We start from the raw sequence: 24,714 nt of genomic DNA, 5'->3' as shown, positions 1-24,714 counted from the left end.
CGCACACACATTTCCCCTTAATTTCTAGGAGAGAAAAAGTGAGTCTTATAGAGCAAAAAATACGGTAAGTTCTTAACCCGAGGTACCACTGTAATAGAAATATACTAATATTATATATGAAATGCAGAGCACACATACCCTGGGCTACCAGAAAACACTTCCGCTGAGCCTAATTTCATCAGGGAGGGGTGACTCTAGGGGCCCCAAGGACGGCTTCTGGGGGCAGATATGGACCCACAAGCACCACTCCTGTGTATGCCCTGCCTCGGGGGGGGGGGGAGACGAGGGTGGCTGCGGAAGGTGGGAGAGTTAAGCTGCCGTTCCGCCATGTCTCCTTGCAATGAGGCTTCCTCACTTGGACTCTTCCATTCCAAGGAACAAGGAGCTCCCTGGCTTTCCAGCCCATTAAATCACTGGTCCATCCCCTCCACACCCCGGCCAGGCTCCGGCCATAATGAGCAGGTGCAACGGATATGGCTGATTCAGCATTAGCTAAACCCTCCCCCCCCCCCACCAAAGCCAGGCTTTAGAAAAGAGCATTTCTTGAAAGGAGCATTGATTTATTGCACAAAGAGGAGGAAATTAAATGGGGAAGGGACAGATGGTGCTGGGCCGTGGGGGTGGGGGAGGCACCATCGGCCGCTGCAGGGAAGCAGGATGTGAAGAAGCCATCTTTTCATCCTCATTTTTAAATAGTATTGATTTCTTGGTTGCATGGTAAAATCATTTGTAGTCGCTCACACACACAAACGAAGAAAACACCCCTCCCCCCCAGGATCTTTCCTCTGATCCTGTGGACATGAGGAGATACAACGGGCCACAGATTAAACACACACACAGTGACACCAGCAGGCTCTGCAAGGGCGAAGAACATCAGACCAGGCCAGTGGCCCATCTAGTCTAGGATCCTGTTCTCCCAGGGGCTGACCAGGTGCCCCAATGAGAAACCTGCAACAGGATCCAAGCATAAGAACCTTCTCCCTTCCTGTGGCTTCCAGCAACTAATATTCAGAAGGATTTACTGTCTCTGACAGTGGAGACAAAGCACAGACATCATGGCTTGTAGCCAAGCCATCTCCACCTCTATTAAAGCCACCTAGTTTGGTGACCATCAGCATAGCTGTCATCTTTTCCCTTTTCTTGCGAGGAATCCTATTTGAAATAAGGGAATTTCCCTTTTAAAAAGGGAAAAGTTGACAGCTATGGCCATCAGTGCCTCCTGCAGGTGTGGGTTCCATAGTGAGGAGGAATTAGAGAACCTTTTAATGAGGGTGAAAGAGGAGAGCACAAAATATGGTTTGAAGCTCAACATCAAAAAAACGAAGATCATGGCCACTGGTCCCATCACCTCCTGGCAAATAGAAGGGGAAGAAATGGAGGCAGTGAGAGATTTTACTTTCTTGGGCTCCATGATCACTGCAGATGGTGACAGCAGCCACGAAATTAAGAGACGCCTGCTTCTTGGGAGAAAAGCAATGACAAACCCAGACAGCATCTTAAAAAGCAGAGACATCACCTTGCCAACAAAGGTCCGTATAGTTCAAGCCCTGGTTCTCCCAGTAGTGATGTATGGAAGTGAGAGCTGGACCATAAAGACGGCTGATCGCCGAAGAATTGATGCTTTTGAATTATGGTGCTGGAGGAGACTCTTGAGAGTCCCATGGACTGCAAGAAGATCAAACCTCTCCATACTGAAGGAAATCAACCCTGAGTGCTCACTGGAAGGACAGATCCTGAAGCTGAGGCTCCAATACGTTGGCCACCTCACGAGAAGAGAAGACTCCCTGGAAAAGACCCTGAGGTTGGGAAAGATGGAGGGCACAAGGAGAAGGGAAGGACAAGATGGTTGGACAGTGTTCTCGAAGCTACCAGCATGAGTTTGACCAAACTGCGGGAGGCAGTGGAAGACAGGAGTGCCTGGCATGCTCCGGTCCATGGGGTCACGAGGAGTCGGACACGACTAAACGTCTAAACAATAACAACAACGGTGTAAAGAAGGACTTCCTTTCATCTGTCCTGAATCTCCTGGCATTCAGCTCCACTGGGTGGCCACAAACGGCCTTTAACGCATCCAGGGCAAAACCAGCGGCAGATCCTGGAGGAATCTGGCAGCCCAGAGCAAAGGCTTCTAAGGCACGTCCCAGGGGACAGGTGGTGGAGGAATCCCCTGGGTGGCCCCGGCTTCTCAGACCACAGGAGTGGTTCCCGACAGTTTTGTGAGTAGGGAAAACCTGGCTGACTAGTTGGCACATCAATGGAAAAATGGGGCAGGCAATGTCCTTGGTCCTGCTGCCCCATGGAAAGGGGCTGGGGGCATCTCTTAGGCACATGCTGGTAGTATATTGGGACTTTGCCACCTCCCTTCCACATGCCCCCAGCTCCATTCTAAGCACCTGGGAACAGACTACAGATGTTTTTACAGTCTGTGTGCACAACAGCTGGGTGGCCAAATCAAGTGTTTCACACATACATTTGTACATGTGTAGAGACAGCTTGTACTTGTGTAAACCTAACGTGGAAGCAAGCCATTGGTGATGTGGGAACAACACTCTGTACATGCTCAGATGCACTACACATGGCTCTGTTTTCTTGAGATGAGCAAAGAAGGGGATGGAGAGGATCAAACTGTAAGCCTCAAAGAACGTTTAACAGGCAGCATTCCTGCCTCCCCGGAACATATCAGAGGCACCCGGCTGGCAGCTCTTGGGAGAAGGAGGAAATCAGGACCCGCAGGATGGCTTGTTGCCTGTGTCCCAGCAGGGCTTTAGGGGAGCTCAGATTCACGGCAGGAAAAGTGGCAACTACAAGCAGGTTCCCTTGGGAATATTACTAATGCCTGCCACGCTATTATCACTGCCAGAGCAACGCTATGCAAAGGCTCACTGGGAGTCAAGTCTTGGGTGCCCTGGAGGGACCACAGCTCAGCAGGAGAGCATCGGCTTTGCAGGCAGGCAGGTGCAGCCCGGGGTGGACAAACCCCGTTGTGCAAGCCGGGAGAGCAGAGGACACTGCGCTGGGCGCACCAACGTAGCCTGATTCGGTAAGGGAGCCCCCGATGCTCCCACGGTTGCGATTTTCGCCTCGGGGCCCGATCCGCCTTTCGCAACGCAGCCGCGTGGGGAGACCCGAGGGCTCGTCCGCCTCCTGCCACGACCCCCTCCCTTCCCATCTAGTTTTCGGGGCTCGGTCAAGGCTGATCTCCGCCACATTTGCTGATGAAGCTCTTGGCGGCGGCAGCCGGCGAGAAAAGTCCTCCTCCTCCCCCCCCCCCGCGCCCCCCTCCTCGCCTTTGCAATTGGCTGCCCGACGTGACTTTGTCGCCGCTGCGCCGCTAGGATTGGCGCCGACCCGGCGATAAAAGCCCCGGCGTGCCGCGCTCCCCGCCCGCTGTCGAAGAGCCTCCGCCGGCGCCGCGACCCTCCTTCCTCCGGCAGGATCGCCCCCTTCGCGGCGGCCCCCGACGCCCCTCGCAGCCGCGGCCATGAGCTACAGCCGGGAGCTGCTCTTCGCCGCGCCGTCCTACGGCAAGAAGGCCTTCGCGGGCCGCAGCCTGGCGTACGGCTCGACGGCGGGCCGGGCGGGGGCGTCGGGGGCCGCGGGCCCCTCGGCCTTCTCGTCGTCGTATCGGAAGCTGCCGGCGCCGAGCAGCTCGCTGGACCACCTGGAGGCGCTGCGGGGCGGCGGGGGGGCGGCGGCGTCGGGGCCGAGCGCGCTGAGCAACGAGCTGAAGATCGTGCGCACCAACGAGAAGGAGCAGCTGCAGGGCCTCAACGACCGCTTCGTCAGCTACATCGAGAAGGTGCACCAGCTGGAGCAGCACAACCGGCTGCTGGAGGCCGAGGTGGCGGCGCTGCGGCAGCGGCAGGCCGAGCCGTCGCGGCTGCAGGCGCTGTACGAGCAGGAGGTGCGCGAGCTGCGCTCGCAGGTGGAGGCGCTGCGCCACGACGGCGACCAGGCGGCGCTGGAGAGCCAGCAGCTGGGCCGCGCCCTCCAGCGGCTGCGCGAGCAGGCGGCCCACGAGGCGGCGCGGCGCCAGGAGGCCGAGCTGGCGCTGCGCGACGCGCGCAAGGACGCCGACCGCGCCGCCCTGGCCCGCCTGGAGCTGGAGAAGAAGGTGGAGGCGCTCCTGGACGAGATCGCCTTCCTGCGCCACGTCCACGACGAGGAGGTGGCCGAGCTGCAGGCCGAGCTCCAGGGGGCGCAGGTGAGGGGGCGGGCAGGGGGCGGCGCCGTCTGGTCCAGCATCGTGCGCGCACAGTGGAGGGCATCGGGTGTACACTCCTGTCTAAAGGACATGATGGTGGAGGAGGGAAGGTGAATGTAGCGAAAGCAGCGTCCAAAATGTCCTGCTTGAGGAGGTAGAAGAGCCTTCTGACCTGGATCAGGCCAATGGTCCGTCTAGTTCAACATCCTGTTCTGGAAAGTGGCCACTTAGACGCCCCTTTTGGGAAACCTGCAAGTAGGATTTGCGCACAAAAGCCCTCTCCCCTCCTGCCGTTTACAGAAATTGTAACTGTGGAGACAGCATCGCCATCGGTGGCCCTCTCCTCCTTGACTTTGAAAGCCATCTAGGTTGGTGGCCATTCCTGCCTCCTGTGGGAGAGAGTGCCCCTATAGCTGTGTCCTACTGTTTAAAGAAATACTCTTATCTGTCTTCCAGCATTTAACTTCACTGAATGTCCCTGAGTTCTAGTCTCACTCCTTTCCCAAGAGTCAAGGCTACATCCTAGGAGGTGCTTCCAAGGATCCGCTGAAAGATTTAGAAAACTAACCATTGTGTGGACAAAGTAGATGGATGGAGAGAAGTTTACTTAGGGTTGCCATTTCCCCAAAGTGAAAATCCAGATGGAGTTGTTGAGCTTTTTCTGCGAACAATTCCCCCCCTCCCAAAAAACCCAAACAAAACATTTTTGCGCTTTTAAATAAATTTTGGGATTTTTTTAAAAAAATAACCCTACTTGCCACGTGTCTGCGTTTTCCTGCACATTTTGCAAATTCAGCAAAAATCCACCTTTGCGCCATTTTCAAGCCCGATTCCCAGATGTGTCCGGGAAAACCTGGGCCTAATTTTACTCCTCTAAGCATAATACTAGGACTTGAGGTTAGCCAGTTACCATTGTCTGCCTACACACGATTCATTTAAAGAACAGTTAAGGCAAGTTTTGCCTCCTCATAGAATTGTGGGCAGTGTAGTTTTTTCGGGGTTGCCAGGAACTGTAACTCTGTAAGGAGTAAACTTCAGTGTCTGGAATTCTTTGAGAAGGATCATTGCGCTTTAAAGGAATTGTGTGTGAGAGTCAGGGCAAGCTAAAACTTCTTTGCGCACGGTGCATTTATTTGGGGAATTGGTTGCTGCTGCCAGATGTAGCAGTTCGTGGACATCGTCCACAGGTGCAGAGGACCCGGTGGGCCTTTGGTCTGATCCAGCAACCTGGCTCTTCTTACCTTCTTTACAGTTGGGAAGCAACATAGATTGTGTGCTTGCGAGCACAACTCCTGCCCTTTAGGGTTATGCAGTGAATTGTCTGACTGGGAGTGCGGCTTCAAGTGTCAGCTGATCAGTGGAACTCACTGCTGCAGGGTGTGGTTGTGGCTGTAGGTTGAAGTGGACTTGGAAATGAAGTGGTGCCTTCCAGATGTAGTGGACTGTGGCTCCCAACTAGCTGTGACCATTGGCCATGCTGGCTGGGAGCGATGGGACTAGGGAGTCCTGGGTTAGATACATGGTGAACAGGGCTGCCTGCAGCTTATTGGGAGTGGAGTTTGGAGAGCAGCAACAAGAGACTATGGCTGTGCTGTTCCTCTACAGCTGGAGGCAGCAGTGCTTCTGAATACCAGTTCCTGGAAGCCACGGGGGAAGAGTTGCTCTTGTGCTCAGATCCTGCTTGCAGGTTTCCCACTGGAGCATCGGGCTGGCCCCTGTGAGAACAGGATGCTGGGCTAGGTTGGCCTGATCCAGCAGGCGCTTCTTACGTCCTCATGAGACATTTGCTCAGGCTTTTTTTTATATATATAAATATTTTTATTAAGTTTTAAAGATAACAACAAACAAGAAAAAGAAAAACAAATACACAAAAATACAAAATTATATATATATTTTTATATATAATATTTATTAATGGTTTTTTTAATTACAACACAAAAAACAAAACATACAAAAATATCACATTTTATAACATATTTTCTTATCCTCTTTGGACTTCCTCACATCTCCCGCTCCTACGTTTCAAAATATAAAAAATTAATCCAGCAATTTATCACCTTGTCCCCACCTTACAATCTAATTTTCCAATATTATATCTTGCATTTTAGATATATTCATTTCACTTTTTAAAACGTTTAATTTAGCCTAATCATTATCTAAAAGTTGATTTTTTCCTAAATTTAACTTATCTTCATAATTCACTTTATCTGATTCAATGGTGCCAAATTGTTTGTGATCAAGCATCCTCCTTAACATTCATACAGTTTACAATATTTTTGCAAATAGTCCTTAAATTTCTTCCAATCTTCTTCCACCGTCTCCTCTCCCAGGTCTCGGATTCTGCCAGTCATCTCGGCCAGTTCCATATAGTCTATCAGTTGCATCTGCCATTCTTCCAGTGTGGGTAGATCTTGGGTTTTCCAATGCTTAGCAACGAGTATCCTTGCTGCTGTTGTTGCATACATAAAAGATGTTTGGTCCTTCTTTAACACCCCTTGGCCAACAATACCCAAAAGGAAGGCCTCTGGTTTCTTAAGGAAGGTATACTTAAATACCTTTTTCAGTTCATTATATATCATTTCCCAGAAAGCCTTCACCTTGGGGCAAGTCCACCAAAGGTGAAAGAACGTTCCTTCATTTTCCTTACATTTCCAACACTTATTATCAGACAAGTGGTATATTTTTGCAAGTTTGACTGGGGTCATGTACCATCTATATATCATTTTCATTACATTTTCTTTCAAAGCATTACATGCAGTGAAATTCAGCCCAGTAGTCCATAACTTTTCCCAGTCCTCAAACATAATATTATACCCAATGTCCTGTGCCCACTTTATCATAGCCGATTTAACCATTTCATCTTGTGTGTTCCATTTTAACAGCAAGTTATACATTCTTGAGAGTACCTTAGTCTTAGGCTCTAACAGTTCCGTTTCTAACTTCGATTTTTCCACCTGGAATCCTAACTTTTTATCAAGTTTAAAAACTTCTTTAATCTGAGCATAATGTAACCAATCTCGCACTTTGTCTTTCATTTTCTCCTGACTCTGCAATTTCCAGTTATCTCCATCTTTTTCTAATATTTCCCAATACTTCGGCCATTTGGCCTCCATATTGAGTCTTTTCCGGGCCTTAGCTTCCAATGGTGAAAGCCACCTTGGAGTTTTGTTTTCCAATAAGTCTTTGTATTTTGTCCAGACATTAAACACTGCTTTTCTGACAATATGGTTCTTGAAATTCTTATTAATCTTAACCTTGTCATACCATAAATATGCATGCTAGCCAAACGCATTGTCAAAACCTTCCAAATCTAGTACATCAGTGTCCTCGAGAAGCAGCCAATCTTTCAACCAGCAGAAAGCTGCTGCTTCATAATACAGCCTTAAGTCTGGCAGGGCAAAGCCCCGTCTTTCTTTCGCGTCAGTTAATACACAAAAATACAAAATTATAAAATACATGGAAAAAAAGAATAATTTCAAAAAAGAAAAGAAAAAACACATTTAAAAAGAAGAAAAAAAACACAAAAATCCCTCTTTTTACTTCTCATCTTTGATTCACTTATTTCCTTGACTTCCTCGCATCTCCCTTTTTTGTATCCCTGTTAAAAATGAATTCAGCAAATTCATATCCAATTAATTTGTCTAGTTATCCATCTAATCTTATTTTTAGCCTCGTTGCTAGAACCCCTTCAGTTCATTTCAATGCCATTAGCATTCAAAAATTTTACAATATTTCTCTAAATAAATTTTAAATTTCTTCCAATCTTCTTCCACCAACTCTTCTCCCTGGTCTCGGATTCTGCCAGTCATTTCCTGACATTTGCTCAGGCTTTGACATCAGATCCCTGGCTGTGGCAATTCTGCTGCCTCCTGAAGCACATGTGATAAGCAATCAGCCAGCCTTTCTCCCAGCTTTGAGGCTGCAGGTCAGCGGAGATCACCCCTTGCTGAGTGCCAGGTGCCCCTCCCCCGCTCCTTGGTAGTCCAGTGGCTCTGCATGCAGAAGGCCCCAGGGTCAGCTCCAGGCAGCATCTCTGAGTAGGGCTGGAAATGTCCCCGGAAACCTCCTCACAAAACCACACTGAGCTCAGTGGACCAAGGTCTTCATAAAGGCAGCTTCCCGCTTCCCTAGGGGTGGGGGCGTTTCAGTTGATTGGAAGTGCAAAGCCTCGGAGCAGCCAATCTGGCAAGCCCTGTGGAAACAGGAGGGGTTAGCGGGGGCATTCTTGACCTCTGGAAGAAATTTAATTCTGTTCACAGTTAAAGGTGAAATTGCCCAGGTAACCGTTTCTGAAACAGTATGCCAGCCGAAATATGCCAACACCCACCCATTGAAATTTGCACCTCTCTGAATTTTGCCTTACAGTTCTCTAAGTTATGTTCACCAAAATACATACAGTGGAGGAAAGTGTACTTAGGAATGCATATATTAGTGAAAATCTGAGCTTATCCACACGGATCTCACCTTAAGCTCCTTGGAGGGAAAAGAGGATATGACTGTAATCATAAAGCATGTAATCGTAAAGCATGATAATAACTGCACTCCCAGCCACCATCATAATGAATAGAGCAGATTCCCAGGGCCTCTCATTAGGAAGAGTGGACCTCTTCCTGCCGCTGAGGGCCTTCCGTCTATCTGTTCCCCTCCAGGTCTCCGTCGAGATCGACATGAGCAAGCCTGACCTCACGGCTGCCTTGAAAGAGATTCGCACCCAGTACGAAGTCCTGTCCGCCCGGAACCAGCAGTCTGCTGAGGAGTGGTACAAATCCAAGTTTGCCAACTTCACTGAAGAGGCAGCTCGCAGCAGCGACAGCATCCGCCAGGCCAAGGAGGAGATTTCCGAATATCGCCGGCAGCTGCAAGCCCGGAACATCGAGATTGAGTCTCTGCGCGGAGCCAACGAGTCCCTGGAGAGGCAGCTGCAGGAGGCCGAGGAGAGGAACAGCAAAGAGAAGCGTGACTTGCAGGTGCGTCACACGGAAGCCACGGTTTGTTGAGCTAAGAGGTGTTAACAAACCATGGTTTGGTCGTTTTCCAGCTGCCTCTTTAAGTTAACCTGCATAACTCTCTGCCTGTAGCCTCAATGTTGAGTTGTGCTCCACAGATCAGTCAGGGAACATTTGTAAAGATTGTTCTTGCTTTTACTTGTCTATTGTTTTCCTTCTGCCCTTATTTCCCCATCTTCTCCCTGACAATGAACTCCATTCTCCAAGCCCTGTCTTCCTCTGTCAATTCTCGCTTGCTGTCCCAAAGTTCTGCACACCTTTCTCCTTAAAATCTGCTTTTTCCAGACAGTCCCCCTGCCCACAGCTCATGATCCCATCCCCCCATGCCTGTCTCTTCCATCCTGCCCTGATCTCCTCTGACAACCAGCCATCATCTTAGCGTACGCAGGAAGGTTAGACCAGTGTTTCCCAACCTTGTGCCTCCAGATGTTTTTGGCCTACAACTCCCATCATCCCTGACCACTGGTCTTGCTAGCTAGGGATGATGGGAGTTGTAGGCCAAAAACATCTGGAGGCACAAGGTTGGGAAACACTGGGTTAGACTACAGTTCCCAACATCTAGTGCAGTTGGCTGAGGCTAATGGGATGTGTAGTCCACAGCTGGAGTCCACAGTTGGAGAGCACCTGATTGGGGAAGGCTGGTTTTGATTGGCAGCACCTCGAGGATGGGGATCCGCCTTCCTTGTTATGCTTTAAAGTGCTACAGGTATTTGATGTTACATAGAAATTGTGATACATTTCAGGAGACCATCAGCCAGCTGGAAAATGCCTTGAGGACAACCAAGGGGGAGATGGCCCGTCACCTGCGGGAGTACCAGGACCTGTTGAATGTGAAGATGGCTCTGGATATTGAAATAGCAGCGTACAGGTAGGAGGGCCATCTCCCCCTTCCTGCTCACCTGTTGTTCCATTCTTTGGGCTGTTTGGGGTAGAAACGGAGGTTGGGCATCAACGTTTTGGTCTCCAACATGCAGGCCCCACATAAACTCATGCTAATTTTGGGGAGGGGAAACCATCCACCAGGAACGTCCCCTGCACAGATCATTGAATTATCGAATGGTATAGCTGGAAGGGACCCTGAGAGTCATCTACTCCAACCTCCTGCAATACAGGAATCTCAGCCAAAGAATCCATGACAGATGGCTAGCCCACCTCTGTTTAAAATCATCCATCCATAAATAAATAATAAATAAATAAATAAATAAAAATAAAATAAAATAAAATATAAATAATTCATTCATTCATTCATTCATTCATACATACATACATACCCCGCCCTTCCCGGTTCAGAAAACCGGGCTCAGGGAGGCTAACAACAAATTTAAAACACTTAATTGATGCAACAAAAAACAGCATAAAATACAGTATAAAACGTGAATAACAATAAATTCAGAATTCAAAAATCAATTTACGGGGGAAAGCCATCCAATAAACATTAGATGATCACCAGGGCTAGCTGGCTAAATTTGTCCTATTTGGGCCAGCGAGGAGACCAGGGAAGAATTAGCTGTGGGATCCCAGAGCGGGTAATCTTCATAAAAAGGGAAGGGGGAGGGAAGGAAGGGGAATAAAAGATCAGGCTAAATTCAAATTGAAAGCCAGGCTTGGCAACATGCTGCAGGGTTTATTTCTTAAGGAAGGAAGTACTTGGTTGGGTTTCTACAGCAGTGGTTCCCAAGCTTTTGGGGGGCCACTACCCCCCTTGGTTCCCTAAACCCATCCCCAGTGACCCCTACCTTATTAAAAGCATTATTTCAGAATAGCAGCTTGAACAAACCACTAAGTAAGATTCACAGAAAATCTAAAAACCTAGCCAGAATTCAACAAAACTGATGCACTTGATCCAGATTTTCAAAGGCTGATAGTCACTGACACCTCCAGTGTCCACCCCTACCCCTTCATACCCCCCCCCCAGGTCATCACACTTTCGCTGCATGAGAATACTTGTGTGTAGGCACCTCGTTAGAAGCTTTTGTCCATTTAGCAGAGTTTCTGGAAACAGTGGCTAGCAATTGAAGTTACACTCCCAGACACTGTGCAACTCAGTGATTTATCACTTGACTGGTCATAAATGCATCACGGTAGCACTATTTACAATCGTTACAGCAATAGCTGTAACGGCACACTTAAGTTTCAGTCCCTCTTTCTCTTTAGCGATGACGTAGGCAGACACAGCCCATCAGCAGCCAGGATGCAGCAGTTTGCAGACAGCATTTGTTGGTCGGTTGTCTGCGAAAAGCTAAAACAAAAGTTCTCCTTTTATCAGCGCTTCCAGCTGAAGCTGTGCATGCTCAGAGTGCCACTCCCACTTATGTACAACTGTTCTGCAATCTTTTCCGTGTTTCTGGGTGAATGACTCCCTGACACCACGGCCCCCAGGGGGCGCTACCACCCACTTTGGGAGCCACTGCTCTAAAGCACGGGTGTCAAACACAAGGTCCGCGGGCCGAATCCGGCCCGCCAGACCTCGTCATGTGGCCCGTGTAGCCGCCGCCGGCCGTCAGCCTTCGCCTTTTATTCTCACTTTTTTTTTTGGACACAAGAAAGCCGCCTTTTCAGCGCATGCGCGGCAGCCTACAAGCCAGAGAACGTCTGCCCTCTAGCGGCGCCGGCCGTTCTACACAGGAAACCTCCACTTTACATGCCCTTTACATACTCCTAGAGATACAACCGGCCCTTTGAGGGTGACAACTGCTGATGCGGCCCCCGATGAATTTGAGTTTGACACCCCTGCTCTAAAGCATCAGTGGTGGATCCGTAGTGTTGTTCTGACGTGGTTTGTGTGTTTTTGCCCCTGCAGAAAATTGCTGGAAGGGGAAGAGACCCGCCTGAGCACCGTCAGCAGCAGCAGCAGCAGCAGTGCGTTTGGCCTGGGCTACCCCTTCTCCTCCAGCCCCCTGGCCGGCTTCAAGGGGTTCTCGGCCAGCACAGTGGCAGTCCGGAAGGACAAGAAGGCAGAGTCCCAGGACAGCCCCAAGGAGTCCAATGACTCGGGAGAGTCCAAGGACGAGGATGATTCTGGAGACGAGAAGTCTGCAACGGGCGTGCCCAAAACCTAAAACTGTGTCCCAAAGGTAGTCCTCCCCACCCACCCTGAATTTCCTCAGAATGGGGTGAGTGTGTTGCAGGTTTTTCAGACATGGGATGGCTTTCGGGATGATTTCGTCAGGCCGACCACGATAACCAGACACCAAATTACTCCCGGACAGATCCACAAGTCTCTGGCAACTCTCCAGGAGCCAGCACCACACAGATCTGCCCAGAACTCAGTTGCATATCAAAAGCAGAGGCTTTAGAGCTCTTGGGCAGCTAGCTGGGCCTCTTGGCTCTCTGGCATCACAAAGCTCTGCAAGTTTACTTTGGAGTAAATCCCACTGTGTTTGTCTGTGAGCGACACACAGTAGCCTTCCCCTGTCTGAAACACTTCCTGCAAAACGTAATCTTCCAAGAGGGAGACTTGGCAGGGGTGTGTATGTGTGTTCTTAAGATTAGCCTGCCCTCCCCCCCCTTTGATGACCATCTTCAGTCTTCTGATCTGGAGGGCACCAGGTTGGGGAAGGCTCACTTAGGTTACATTAGCATTGCCCACTTCTGCTCTGAGGCTGACCTGACTTCAAACAAGGTCCTTGACTGCTGAAGTGCAGCGATTCCCAAATGTTTTTCAGGCCGCTGCCCCCTCCCCTATAAAAAGCATTATTCCAGAATAGAGGTTTGCATGACCCACTAGGGAAAATCACTATGTAGTTAAATTGATTCAACAGAACTGATGAACTGGATCCAGTGAGACCAGCTTTTCTGCTTGTCATTTACACCTCCAGCACCCCCTGCTACCCCCTTGCCTCTTAGTGCCCCCCCAGGAGATGCCACTGCCCCCAGGGGGTCATCCTACCCACTTTGGGAACTGCTGTTCTAGAATATATTTAATACTTCCGAGTTACTCTTTTTGTGCCTCTTTCTCATTCAAAACCTCTGACTCTAAAAGCCACAGGGCAGATCATTGTGGTCATGTGATCTCCACCCCTTTGTCTGTCTGTCTGTTCAGGAAAAGCTGCAGTCGGGAGGAGTGGCAGTCAGTTCTCAGGGGAGAACTGGCTGTTTTACTCTTTCCTTGGCAGCTTCTTACTCATTCAAAACTGGTCTTCCTCCCTGTTCTCCAGGTGGACAAGCAGTTTAGAGTGGCTGGGTGCTGACTTACAGCTGGCAGGGAAAGGGTTAGGGTTACTCAGATCCTTTGTGGTAGAACTGTAGAGTTGGAAAACATCCCATGAGCTCCTCCCCACCAAACCCCACCACCTCTGCACTTGTAGATTCCCTACCTGCAGTTAAAGGCACAGTGCCTTTGGGTGGGGCAGACAGGAAGCCCTCCCTCCTCACCTGTGCATGTTAAACTTTTCCTACGTCTTTCTACAGCTGCCCCAGGTGGTCCTCTAGCCATGGAGTGTCAGGGAATTAAAACCCACCACTGGGCTCTTGTTTTTCCCACAGGTTTTGCCCTTTCTAACAACGGTCCTAGCCTTGAAGTTATTCTCTTTACCTGTTAGGCTTCCTAAGGTGTGACCGATCTCTGACTTTCTAATTCTTTGTTATCTATTTATATAAAAAAAATTAAAAATGGAGGGAGTTTTGGGGTAAAGTGATTCTGAAACAGAAGGTAAGTACCCAGAGGAATATGGATGGCACAAAAGAATTGTTCCTGAGCATCTGTAATGCTTCTGCCTTGATATTCCCATTGTTGAGTCCGGCCTGCCCATTTAACAGGGAAAGAGCAGAGAGGCAGGAGTGTTTGTGTGCTTAAAGCCAGGCCTGCAACTCCCATGATCTCTAGCTAGCAGGACCAGTGGTCAGGGATGCTGGGAATTGTAGTCTCAAAACATCTGGAGGGCCAAGGTTGAGGAAGCTGGGTTTAAGCTTTTCCCTGTCCACCATTATCCTGTGTTGCAGTTTACAAACACAGTTTGAAATGTGTTTCCCTTTGCAAGCACACGTTTGAATGCCATTTGTATCTTGGCTCTAGGAATGTACCCATTGCATGCTGAGCAATTTGTAGGAAGGGTTAGTTGGGTATTCTGAATGTAAAGCCTGTGGTGACTGGTCCACAAGCAACACTAGAGAGCTGCTAAAGGAGTTGAAGAATTTAAACCACCCATTTTGGGTCCTTTTTAGAGAAAGGAATTAGGCAAAGACATTTACTGGGCAAATGTCATCCCTCTCAGCTGTTTGGTGGCAGGCGCAGTCTGCAAGGAACATCTCTCGGTGGCAACTCAAAAAAGTGGGAGGCAAGGATCAAATTGGAATTAAACATTCCTATTGTAGAATGCCATTTAAATAGGAAGGTGTCAGATATCCAAAAGCATTTAAATAAGAAAAGTTTGTTTTCATTGTGCTCTACTAAAAGTTCCTATAACTTTCTAAAACATAGTCATGTTGCAGAATAAATAGATATGTTAGAAGGATGGATAGTCAGTCTGCCATAACTTGCCTGTACAGTCGTACCTTGGATCTCAAACGCATTGGCTCCTGAACAAATCGGCTCCCGAACGATCAAAACCCGGAAGTGAATGTTGCAGTTTTTGAACGTTATTTTGGAACCCGAACGCCCAACGGGACTTCTGCGGCTTCCAATTGGTTGTAGGGGCTTCTTGCAGCCAATCAGAAGCTGCGTTTTGGTTTTCGAACGTTTTGGAAGTCAAACGGACTTCCAGAACGGATTCCGTTCGAATTCCAAGGTACGGCTGTAGTAGTATCTGAAGAAGTGTGCATGCACACAAAAGCTCATACCAATAACAAACTTAGTTGGTCTCTAAGGTGCTACTGGAAGGAATTTTTTTATTTTGTAGTAGTGAAGGTGCCACATAAAGTTAAATACAGTACAGTGGCATCTTGTGTGCATTTAACCTGCACAATTTCAACCATATGCAGTTGAAATTGCGCAAGTTAAATCCAAGCAAAGAGGAGAGCTCCAAAGCGTTATTTTGCGCCAAGTCCTTTTGTGGTTACCCACTACGGAAAGAACATTTAAGCCTTGCTTTGATGGGGCCAAGACCCAGACACTAGCGCACTGCTCTGGGATGCTCTTGCAAGATCTCGCAGGGAAATCTGAGGTCCGGTGAGATCTTCCACGAGCGTCCCTGGCCTTCCAGAAGTGGTGCGTTGAGCAGGCCTTGCCAACCCCGCTCCCTCACGCAAGGTGGAGATCTTAACAGGTAATCCAAAATGAAAAGAGCTTTTGAGTTCTCCACCTTGCTTGGGGGGCAAGGCCTGCTCAGCGCACCCGCTCTAGGAGTCCTGCAGTCCCCCCCCCACCTGCCAGCTGGGGCAGCTCCAGGGGGCTGGGTATGTGCGACCTTTGTGGTATACACAAAACCCTTGGAATTGAAACTCTGCGTAAGATGCGATTGCAGTTGATCATGGTCTTCATCTTAACAGCACGAAATTAAATGTCCTAGGTGTTCCTCTGGTTGGGCGTTTTCACCCATGAGATGCTCCCCACAGATTCTGCCCCAGCCTCCCTTTTGAGTGTCCAGAAATACGCAATGCCTATTAGAGAATGCAATGCATGTCCAGATAGAGAGTTTTAAGTGTCTGTGTATAAATGTAGAGGAATGCAAATTGAATGTAAGTCAAGGAAGGTCATACAGTCATTTCAGATGCTGCTTATTTAATCATTGGTGTTACCTGTGCATGAAACTACATTCCAGTTGATGTCCTGTGATGGTTATTTATTTATTTATATATTTATTTTCATTGTTTGTTTGTTTATTTGGAAGGCAAAAATAAAATGGAAACGAAAAGCCCCGATGAACAGGATTGTGCCTTTTCCCCCCTCCCTCATTTGCCCCGTGTGAAATCGTGTTTCAATGCTGCCAGTATCAATATCCCTTTGGTTTCAAGGGGGGTGGGCTTTAAAGTTCTGCTGGATAAATGTTGAAATCAGCAACAGTTGGAAATTGCCTAGATTTCCCTGGATTATGCCCCTTCTGCTTTAACCGCTGAAATTCAATTGATCTAGGCAGAATTTAGAATGGTTATTGAGGCTCAACCCTGGTGCAGAACGTTCATTCATGGGGCCTGTTTAGGTGGCGCCTAGTTAATCTACGGAACTGCCTGCCACAGGAGGCAGTGATGGCCACCAACTTGGATGGCTTTAAAACAGGAAGAGACAAATTCATGGAGGAGGAGAGGGCTGTCAGTGTGTTCTGCCTCCACAGTTGAAGGCAGCAATGCTTCGGAATCCCAGGTGCTGGAAACCAGAGGAAGGGAGAGCATTGCTTTTGGGCTTCCCTTGGCAGCATCTGGGTGGCCACTATGAGAACAGGATAATGTGTCAGGAGTGCATGCAGGAGCCAGGCCCTGCGACCAATAGGACTTTGCAGGACTGGGGCCTTCCTAAGTTTGTTCTGAAGAGGCAAGGCGCGGCCGCACAGGTGAGGCCAATTGGTAACTCACAGCACCTGGTGGCAAGAGCCGGGAAGGGATATAAGGTCAGCATTTTCCCTTCGGCTCTTTGCCACAGCAGTACACTTCCTACCTTGCTGCGTTTGGCTTCTAGCTTCCTGATCCTTGAACCTTGGCTTCTGGACTCCCTGCTTCTCGATCCTTGACCCCTTGACTTTGTAACTCCTTGTTTCCTGACCCTCAGACCCTTGGCTTCCTGATTCCTGGCTTCCAGACCCCCATTCCTGCTCCCACCCCACCATCTTGGCCCCCCCCCCCAGTCCTGACATCCCCTGCCAGGACTTTGATTGCCCATGAACATAATGGACCAGATGGTGCCCCTTTGGCCTGATCCAGCAGCCGCCTCTTCTTACATCCTAATGCAACTATTGCAGATAGTGTTGGCATTATTCCTGTGTTACTGGAAACTTCTTTGAAGATTATTGCATTAAAACTCAGGCTGCGTTAATGAAATAACTCCTGCAGAGGGAAATACATCTCCGGCGGTGCTTTTCCAGAAACTAATAGATCAGAAAGTGGCCCCCAATGAGCCATTGGTAAAGCAGCCCAGGAGAGGCAGCTAATTAAATGAGGGAGGTAAGTCTATTATTGATATGGTAGAAGCTGCTTGCCAAAGTATGTGCAGGGCTGGATAGAGTAGATAGATAATTGCATATATTTAATTATTCATTTATTTCCTCCTCCCCCCCCCCCCGCAAACACACACTTTTTATTGCATTTGTATCCCACCTTTTCATCAGAGGAGCTCACCTACCGTAATCTCCACAACTGTTTAAGTTGTGGGTGAACATATCAGACGACACAGCGATTCTCCAAACAGCTCTTGTTTATTCACAGGCCAGGACAGAACTGAACTGAAGGGTTCAGCCAGCCTGCTTATATAGAGCTCCAGTACAACGCAACTGTAACAACTTTCTGTAACTATCCAATCACTGAACGTCACTTTCGATCCCTTATTTGCATATGTGGACCTGAACTATCTACAGTATCCCCCTGCTGGCCCAGGGTGAGAACTTCAGTACTTAACAACAAAAACAACCCTGCAAGGTAGGGTTAGGTGACTAGCCCCCAACTAGTCACCCAGTGAGCTTCATGGCCAAGTGGGGATTTGAACCCAGGTCACTGACACTCTAAATCACTGCACCACACTGGCTCTCTATGTATGTATGTATGTATGTATGTATGTATGTATGTATATATCACAAGAGTGAAATTGGTAAAAACCTGATGGCTTCTGGCGTCTCTCCGTGTGCAGCCCAATGTTTATACATTTTCTCCCTGCTATTGACCACTCTTTTCCACATCAGGCCTGGGAAGGCAAATGTGCTCTTCCTCTCCTAAGCAGTAAGGAGCCTGCCCTAAACAGTCTGTTTAATGCACACAGACTCTGCCTAATTGAAGGAGACGGGAGCCAGGCTATTTGCTACTAATGCCTGAAACCCAGCGCTGTCGGGAGCCTGCGGCAGAATTGAATCACAAATGTATTTTCCAGCCTTAACACGGGTGCTTTGCTAGGCAGAACAGGGAAGTGAGATTAGGGCCCCCAGTCAGGATCCTTGATTCTCTTCCTCTGTGATGCCTCCTATTATAAATTCAAAAAGCACAACAAACAACAATTCAGGTTTCCTGCAGATTGCTGCTTGCTCTGATTCAGCGTTAAAGAGCGGGGTTTTGTGGAGGAAGCTCCCGGGCAAAAAGAAGAAGGCTTGGCCATGGAGCTTTACAGCGCAGAGGAAAAGTGTGGACAAGCCCTCAGTGGATGTTGGTGGAAAAGGCAAGATGTGATGCTGGGCGATCCTTCCATTTGGCCGCTAGAGTGCACTAAAGACCTCTTGGAATCCCTTGAATCTCAATACTGGTTGGGATGTTTAAAAATTAGCACATGTACTAGAGATTAGTACATATATTATTGCAGTCTTGTCACACACATCATTAAACCACCTTTAAAACAAACCAACCCTGTTTGTTTATAATATTGTGAAAACCAGGGGGGGGGGGAATAAAACAAACAAACCCTATACCCATTGGCAATTTTACAGACCCCCATACATTAGAGAACTTGCTTCATTTTGTCCAATTTCTAGCATAAAGGTAAAGGGACCCCTGGCCATTATGTCCAGTCACAGACAACTCTGGGGTTGCGGCGCTCATCTCGCTTTATTGGCCGAGGGAGCCGGTGTACAGCTTCCGGGTCATGTGACCAGCATGACTAAGCCGCTTCTGGCGAACCAGAGCAGCGCACGGAAATGCCATTTACCTTCCCACCAGAGCGGTACCTATTTATCTACTTGCACTTTGACGTGCTTTCAAGCTGCTAGGTTGGCAGGAGCAGGGACTGAGCAACGGGAGCTCACCCTGTCATAGGGATTCGAACCACTGACTTTCTGATCAGCAATCCCTAGGCTCTGTGGTTTAACCCACAGCACCACCCATGTTCCAAATTTCTAGCGTATCTCCTCCCTATTTGACTTGCAAATCTGTTCCTTGTGTACTTTTATGGATGAGAACCAAATTGGATAATGTGCAAAAAAACCCAACAACCCTATGAATTTGCTGCAATTCTTAGGCATGCAATAGAAGGTCCAAATACAGTGGTACCTCGGTTTACGAATTTAATCCATTTCGGAAGTCTGTTCTTAAACCGAAACCGTTCTTAAACCGAAGCGGCGTGCTTTCCCTAATGAGGCCTCCCGCTGTTGGTGCCCTTCCGCCGTTCGGCTTCCATTCTTAGACGGAGGTAAGTTTGCAAACCGGGACACTACTTCTGGTTTTGCGAAGTTTGTAAACCAAATTGTTCTTAAACCGGGCTGTTCTTACACCGAGGTACCACTGTATGTACAGGGGCCTCGCAATATCAAGGGCAAAGTCGTCAGTGTGTAATACTGTTTCTCCCCACCTAGCCCTGGCAAGAGATAAACAAATCATTGATCCCCTGGAGAGCACAGTTTTAATCATGCACCAGATCTCAACTCCAAGTGCAGAGTGGGCACTGAAAGGAATAGCTGTGTTGGTAGGTTTCTTGTGCTGCACAGTGATCCACTTGTTCTTTTCTAATCTAATTACGTTTGAATGAGGAGGAGAGAGAAATGCCCTCTGCATCCCCTTGAATGGTTTTAAATGCTGAGGAAGCAATTCAGTGTTATTGCAACTCCTCAGAGTGCTCAGCTCCCAGCCATCAAGCCTCTGGATCCTTCCGGAGGCTAACAAAAGTGGCAGATTTGGGGTGTCACGAAGGACATTGGAGGGAGAAAGATGGGAGCCAGGCTCTTTGCAACGGCTGGAGGGGGGGGGGACAACTGAAGAGACAAAACAAGGCAGTTGCAGGATACGTTGTGGGAAAAGGGTATCCTGCAAAGTGAGAGAAAGGAGAATATAACTTGAACCTCACTGGGGTTGCATGCTTTGCTTGTACAGGACTAAGCTAATACATTTCTAGGCTGTATCAACAAAAAGTGAGTGTCCTGATGGAGGGAAGTAATACTAGTCCCGCTCTATTCTGCCTTGGTCGCATCCCACCTGCATCCTGGGAATCAGTTTAAGAAGGATATTGGCAAGCTGGAACAGATGCAGCCAAGATGACAAAGGGTTTGGAACCTAAGCCTCATGAGGAGTGATGGAGGCAGTTGGGTATGTTTAGCCTGGAGAAGAGAAGATTGAGAAGGGGATAGGATAGCTATCTTCAAATATCTGAAGGGTTGCCATGTGGAAGGAAGAACAGGCTTGTTTTCTGCTGCTCCAGAGGGTAGGAACCAAACCAATAGATTCAAATGTCAAGAAAGTAGATTAGGAAGAACTTCACAACTGGAAGAGCTGTTTGATAGTGGAATGGACTCCGTCGGAAGATGATGGAGCCTCCTTCATTGGAGGTTTCTCAGCAGAGGTCCAATGGCCATCTATCATGGGTTCTTTAGCTCTGATTCCAGCAGACTGAGGCTGGACTAGATGGTACACGGGGTCACTTCCAACTGTACAATTCTATGGTTCTGTGAATAGTGCAATAAAGTTATTAATTGTTTCTCACCCATTCAGTTGAGTGGGTCGGAGCTTTTAAAGTTTAAATCTTAACATAGCCTGTCTTTTTTCTTCCTTCTCTTTTCTTCTATTCCTCTCTCATGTAAATTTCCTCTAGGAGTCAAAATCGTCTGCCTATTTGAATGGGAATCAAAGGTGAATTTTGTTCTACAGACACTACAGTATTAATATAGCAAGCAGGCCTGCTCTTGATATTTATTATGAAATATTCCAAACTGCCACAGGCTAGCTTCAACATCTTGATCAAATAACGTGGTGGGGCTGACGATTCGTTTGGCACAATTATCCCGCAATCTGTATTCTCTCCCTCCCCCCAAGGCCACTGGAGAAAGCTTCATGTTGACAAGGTCACAGGCTTGCCTCGCCTGCTTTGATTTCCATCTCTAAAGTGCTTAGAACTGCAATGAGTGGAAGTCTCAGCAAAGTAAATGGCTCGCTCTTACACAGATTGGAAAAGAGAGTTTTAAGCAAATGCCTTTGACCCAGACCTTCGCTCAGGGAAAGCGCCAGTGGCTGCAAGGAGGCCCCCCAGACTGGGTTTGATTGTGGGTGCCTTGGTTTTAACACAATCGTTGTGCACTAGTGGTGGTGGTGTTATTATGCCTTAGCTTTATTCTGAGATGCTTCCCCAGTGTACCACATACATAAAATCAAATAATTGTAGACTTGGAAGGGACCCGGAAGGTGATCTAGTCCAGTGTTTTTCAACCACTGTTCCGCGGCACACTAGTGTGCCGCGAGATGTTGCCTGGTGTGCCGTGGGAAAAGTTGAAAAATTCGAAAGATTTAAAAATAAAGTATTTTATAATTTTTCATATTTCTGTTTACTTACTATTTCATAATAAAGTAATTATAAAATACATTCTTTGTGTTTATTTGATTCCTATTCAAGAGAATTACTTTATATATAGTCAATATAGGCACAGAGTTAAATTTTTTAACATTTTCTAATGGTGGTGTGCCTCGTGATTTTTTTTTCATGAAACAAGTGCGCCTTTGCCCAAAAAAGGTTGAAAAACACTGATCTAGTCTAAGGTTACCAGACGTCCTCATTTCCCGGGGACAGTCCCTGGATTTACAAATCAGTCCCCTGACAAAATCCTATCATTCCTATTGAAGTTGAAAAGTGTCCCCAGATTCATTGGGGAAAATCTGGTAACCTTAATCTAGTCCAACCCCCTGCAGTGCAGGAATCACAGCTAAAGAGTCCAAGACAGATGGCCATCCAACCTCAGAAAGTTATTTTGAATGTTTAGTTCATTGCAAAAAGTGAGTTTCACTTCATTGCGAGAAGTGAGATTACAGGGAACCAGGCAGAGGGCCTTCTCGGTAGTGGCCCCCGCCCTGTGGAACGCCCTCCCTTCAGATGTGAAGGAAATAAGCAGCTATCTTCTCTTTAAAAGACATCTGAAGGCAGCCCTGTTTCGGGAAGTTTTTAATATTTAATGCTGCATTGTTTTTAACACTCGATTGGGAGCCACCCAGAGTGGCTAGGGAGACTCAGCCAGATAGGTGGGGTATAAATAATAAATTATTATTGTTATTAGTAGTAGTAGTAGTAGTAGTAGTAGTAGTAGTAGTGGTAGTAGAATCTCATGTTTTGCTACTTGAAGCCATTGGTTCAGTATCTCCCTTCTGGGGCAGCAGAAGACAAGCCTGTGCCACTTTCCATGTGACAGTCCTTAGATATCTGAAGGTGGCTGTCAAATCTCCTCTGTCTTTGCTTCTCCAAGCTAAACATACTCGGTGTCTAGGAGTCGGCTTCACCTGTTGAGCAGCAGCCTGAAGGAGCAGAAGTGACTCCATCTGCTGCTGATCAGCCTTCTTGTTCCATGATGAGAACCAGCTGGCTCCAGCTTTCTTAAGCAAGGTTTCCAGCCTCAGTCAGTTGCTGGAAACAACACCCGTTGTTCCTGGCCAGACCTTGCTGCTGGTGGCTTCTCAAAACCTTGGGCCCTCGGTTTTCTTGACCCCCAGATTGTCTGACTACATGAACTGAGATATGCCTGATCTTTGGAGTGGACTGAACCTTGCAGACTTGGCTCCCTCAACCGTTCCTCATAAGGCTTGGTTTCTAGACCCCTGATCCTCTTGGTTGCCTTCCTCTGCACACCTTCCAGCCTGTCAATATACTTCTTAAACTGTGGTGCCCAGAACTGGACACAGGACTCCAGGTGGGGTCTAACCAAGGTGGAATAGACTTCCCTTGACCTGGACACTCTACTTCCATTGGTGTAATTTAGAATTGCATTAGCACTTTTGCTGCTGCATGGCACTGTTGACTCGTGTTAAGCTTGTGGTCTACTCACACCCCTAGCTCCTTTTCTCACTGTCGAGCCAGCTGCCCCCCACCCTCTATTTGTGCATCTGTTTATTCCTGCTTGATGCAGGAGCCCTGAACCCCCAGAACCATACAGCTGCGCCAGCTAGGGCTGATGTGACGTGTCGTCCAACAGCACATGGAGGGCACCAGGTTGGGGAAAGCTTCCATCTGGGCTTGGCCTAAATGGTTTATCCTGGTCTGGCAAAATACCAGAGTCCCACCCTGAAAGGATCCCTTGGTTTTATCCAACCTATTCATGCCTCCTCCACATTGATGACAGTTCCTCAGGCAGTTCTTTCAACATTCAGAACCTTAAAGGCGCTTTACAAAGGGATTAGCGTCTCCCAGGCAAGAATCATGCACCCCACAAGAGAGAACTTGAGAATCCTAAGCACTAAGAAAGCACTAAGCTTTCTTTGGAGGCATTCAGATTAGAGGGCGCGGTTGGGTTCCCACCGGCTTAGTATTGTGACTCGGGTAGGGTTCAGATTTCTACTGTCAACAGATTTCTACTGTAACAAGGCTCTTTCAAAGCCTAACACTGAATGAAGGACTGCAAGTTCAGACTAGTAACCGAGGACAGGAGGGTAAAGGGTAAAGGGTGACATGAGAACGGACCACCCTTGGTGCTCAACCAACTTGCCTGGATAAGGTCAAAGGCCCACCTAGTCCAGCACCCCGCTTGTGGCAAGGCAGATGCAGTTGGGTAGCCTGCAAATGAGGCCTGAGGGATACTGCTGTTTGTTCCCCAGCGACTGGTATTCAGAGACAGAGTGCCTCTGAACATGGAGGTTTTCACGCTCCATGAATTTGCTCAAAAATACATCTAAATGAGTCGCAGGGTGGGATCCCTTTAAATCACATTTGTGGCACATTTTTCTCTGCAGTGAATTCTGGGCACTGTAGTTCACCCCTCACAGAGTCACAGTTCCCAGCAACCCTTAAGCAAACCACAATGACCAGAATTCTTTGCACTGAATGAACACAGCCGATGCCTGCCATCCTTCTGGAGAGTTCATGGCAATGGTAAAGGGTAAACAGACCCCTGACCATTAGGTCCAGTTGTGGCCGACTCTGGGGTTGTGGCGCTCATCTCGCTTTATTGGCTGAGGGAGCCGGCGTACAGCTTCCGGGTCATGTGGCCAGCATGACTAAGCCGCTTCTGGTGAACCAGAGCAGCGCACGGAAACGCCATTTACCTTCCCATCAAAGCAGTATCTATTTATCTACTTGCACTTTGACGTGCTTTTGAACTGCTAGGTTGGCAGGAGCAGGGACTGAGCAACAGGAGCTCACCCCATTGTGGGGATTGGAACCGCCGACCTTCTGATCGGCAAGTCCTAGGCTCTGTGGTTTAACCCACAGCACCACTCGCGTCCCATGGCAACAGTAGTTATGGTCAAAGGACCGACTCTGCCACAAGGCAAAGTGAGGCGATTGCCTCGGGTGGCTGACACGGACAACGGCCCCTTGGCTGCTCCTTCTAAGCTCTGGGGCCATTCCTCTCTCTATCAAAGGACAGAGTTATTTACGGTACAAGGGCTGTCAGAGCTGTGGAAAATGCTGTCCGATTCCCAGTACTGAATTAAGACTCAGCTGTCAATCCACTTGGCTTCTGTGCAAGGAATAATGAGGGGCGTCGCCTTGTACTGTGCCTCAGGCAGCAAAATGTCTTGGGCTGGCCTTGCATGGCC

At 48.2% G+C, this 24,714-nt stretch overlaps 1 protein-coding gene across 1 annotated transcript; it reads left to right on the top strand.

The window, feature by feature from the left end:
• The first annotated feature begins 1,981 nt into the window (after positions 1–1,981).
• On the top strand, positions 1,982–16,008 carry LOC310851129 (low molecular weight neuronal intermediate filament-like). The gene is made up of 4 exons (XM_083753306.1): positions 1,982–4,204; positions 8,854–9,171; positions 9,954–10,078; positions 12,011–16,008. Exons 1-4 carry the CDS (start codon positions 3,482–3,484, stop codon positions 12,267–12,269), a joined length of 1,425 nt encoding a protein of 474 aa, XP_083609432.1. The 5' UTR covers positions 1,982–3,481; the 3' UTR covers positions 12,270–16,008.
• The last annotated feature ends 8,706 nt before the right edge of the window (positions 16,009–24,714 follow it).

This window comes from Podarcis gaigeae, assembly GCF_964106915.1.
Source record: "Podarcis gaigeae genome assembly, chromosome: 8".
Taxonomy (NCBI): Eukaryota; Metazoa; Chordata; class Lepidosauria; order Squamata; family Lacertidae; genus Podarcis; species Podarcis gaigeae.
The sequence above is the reverse complement of the archived record's forward strand: the minus strand, read 5'-3'. Positions and strand labels throughout refer to the sequence as shown.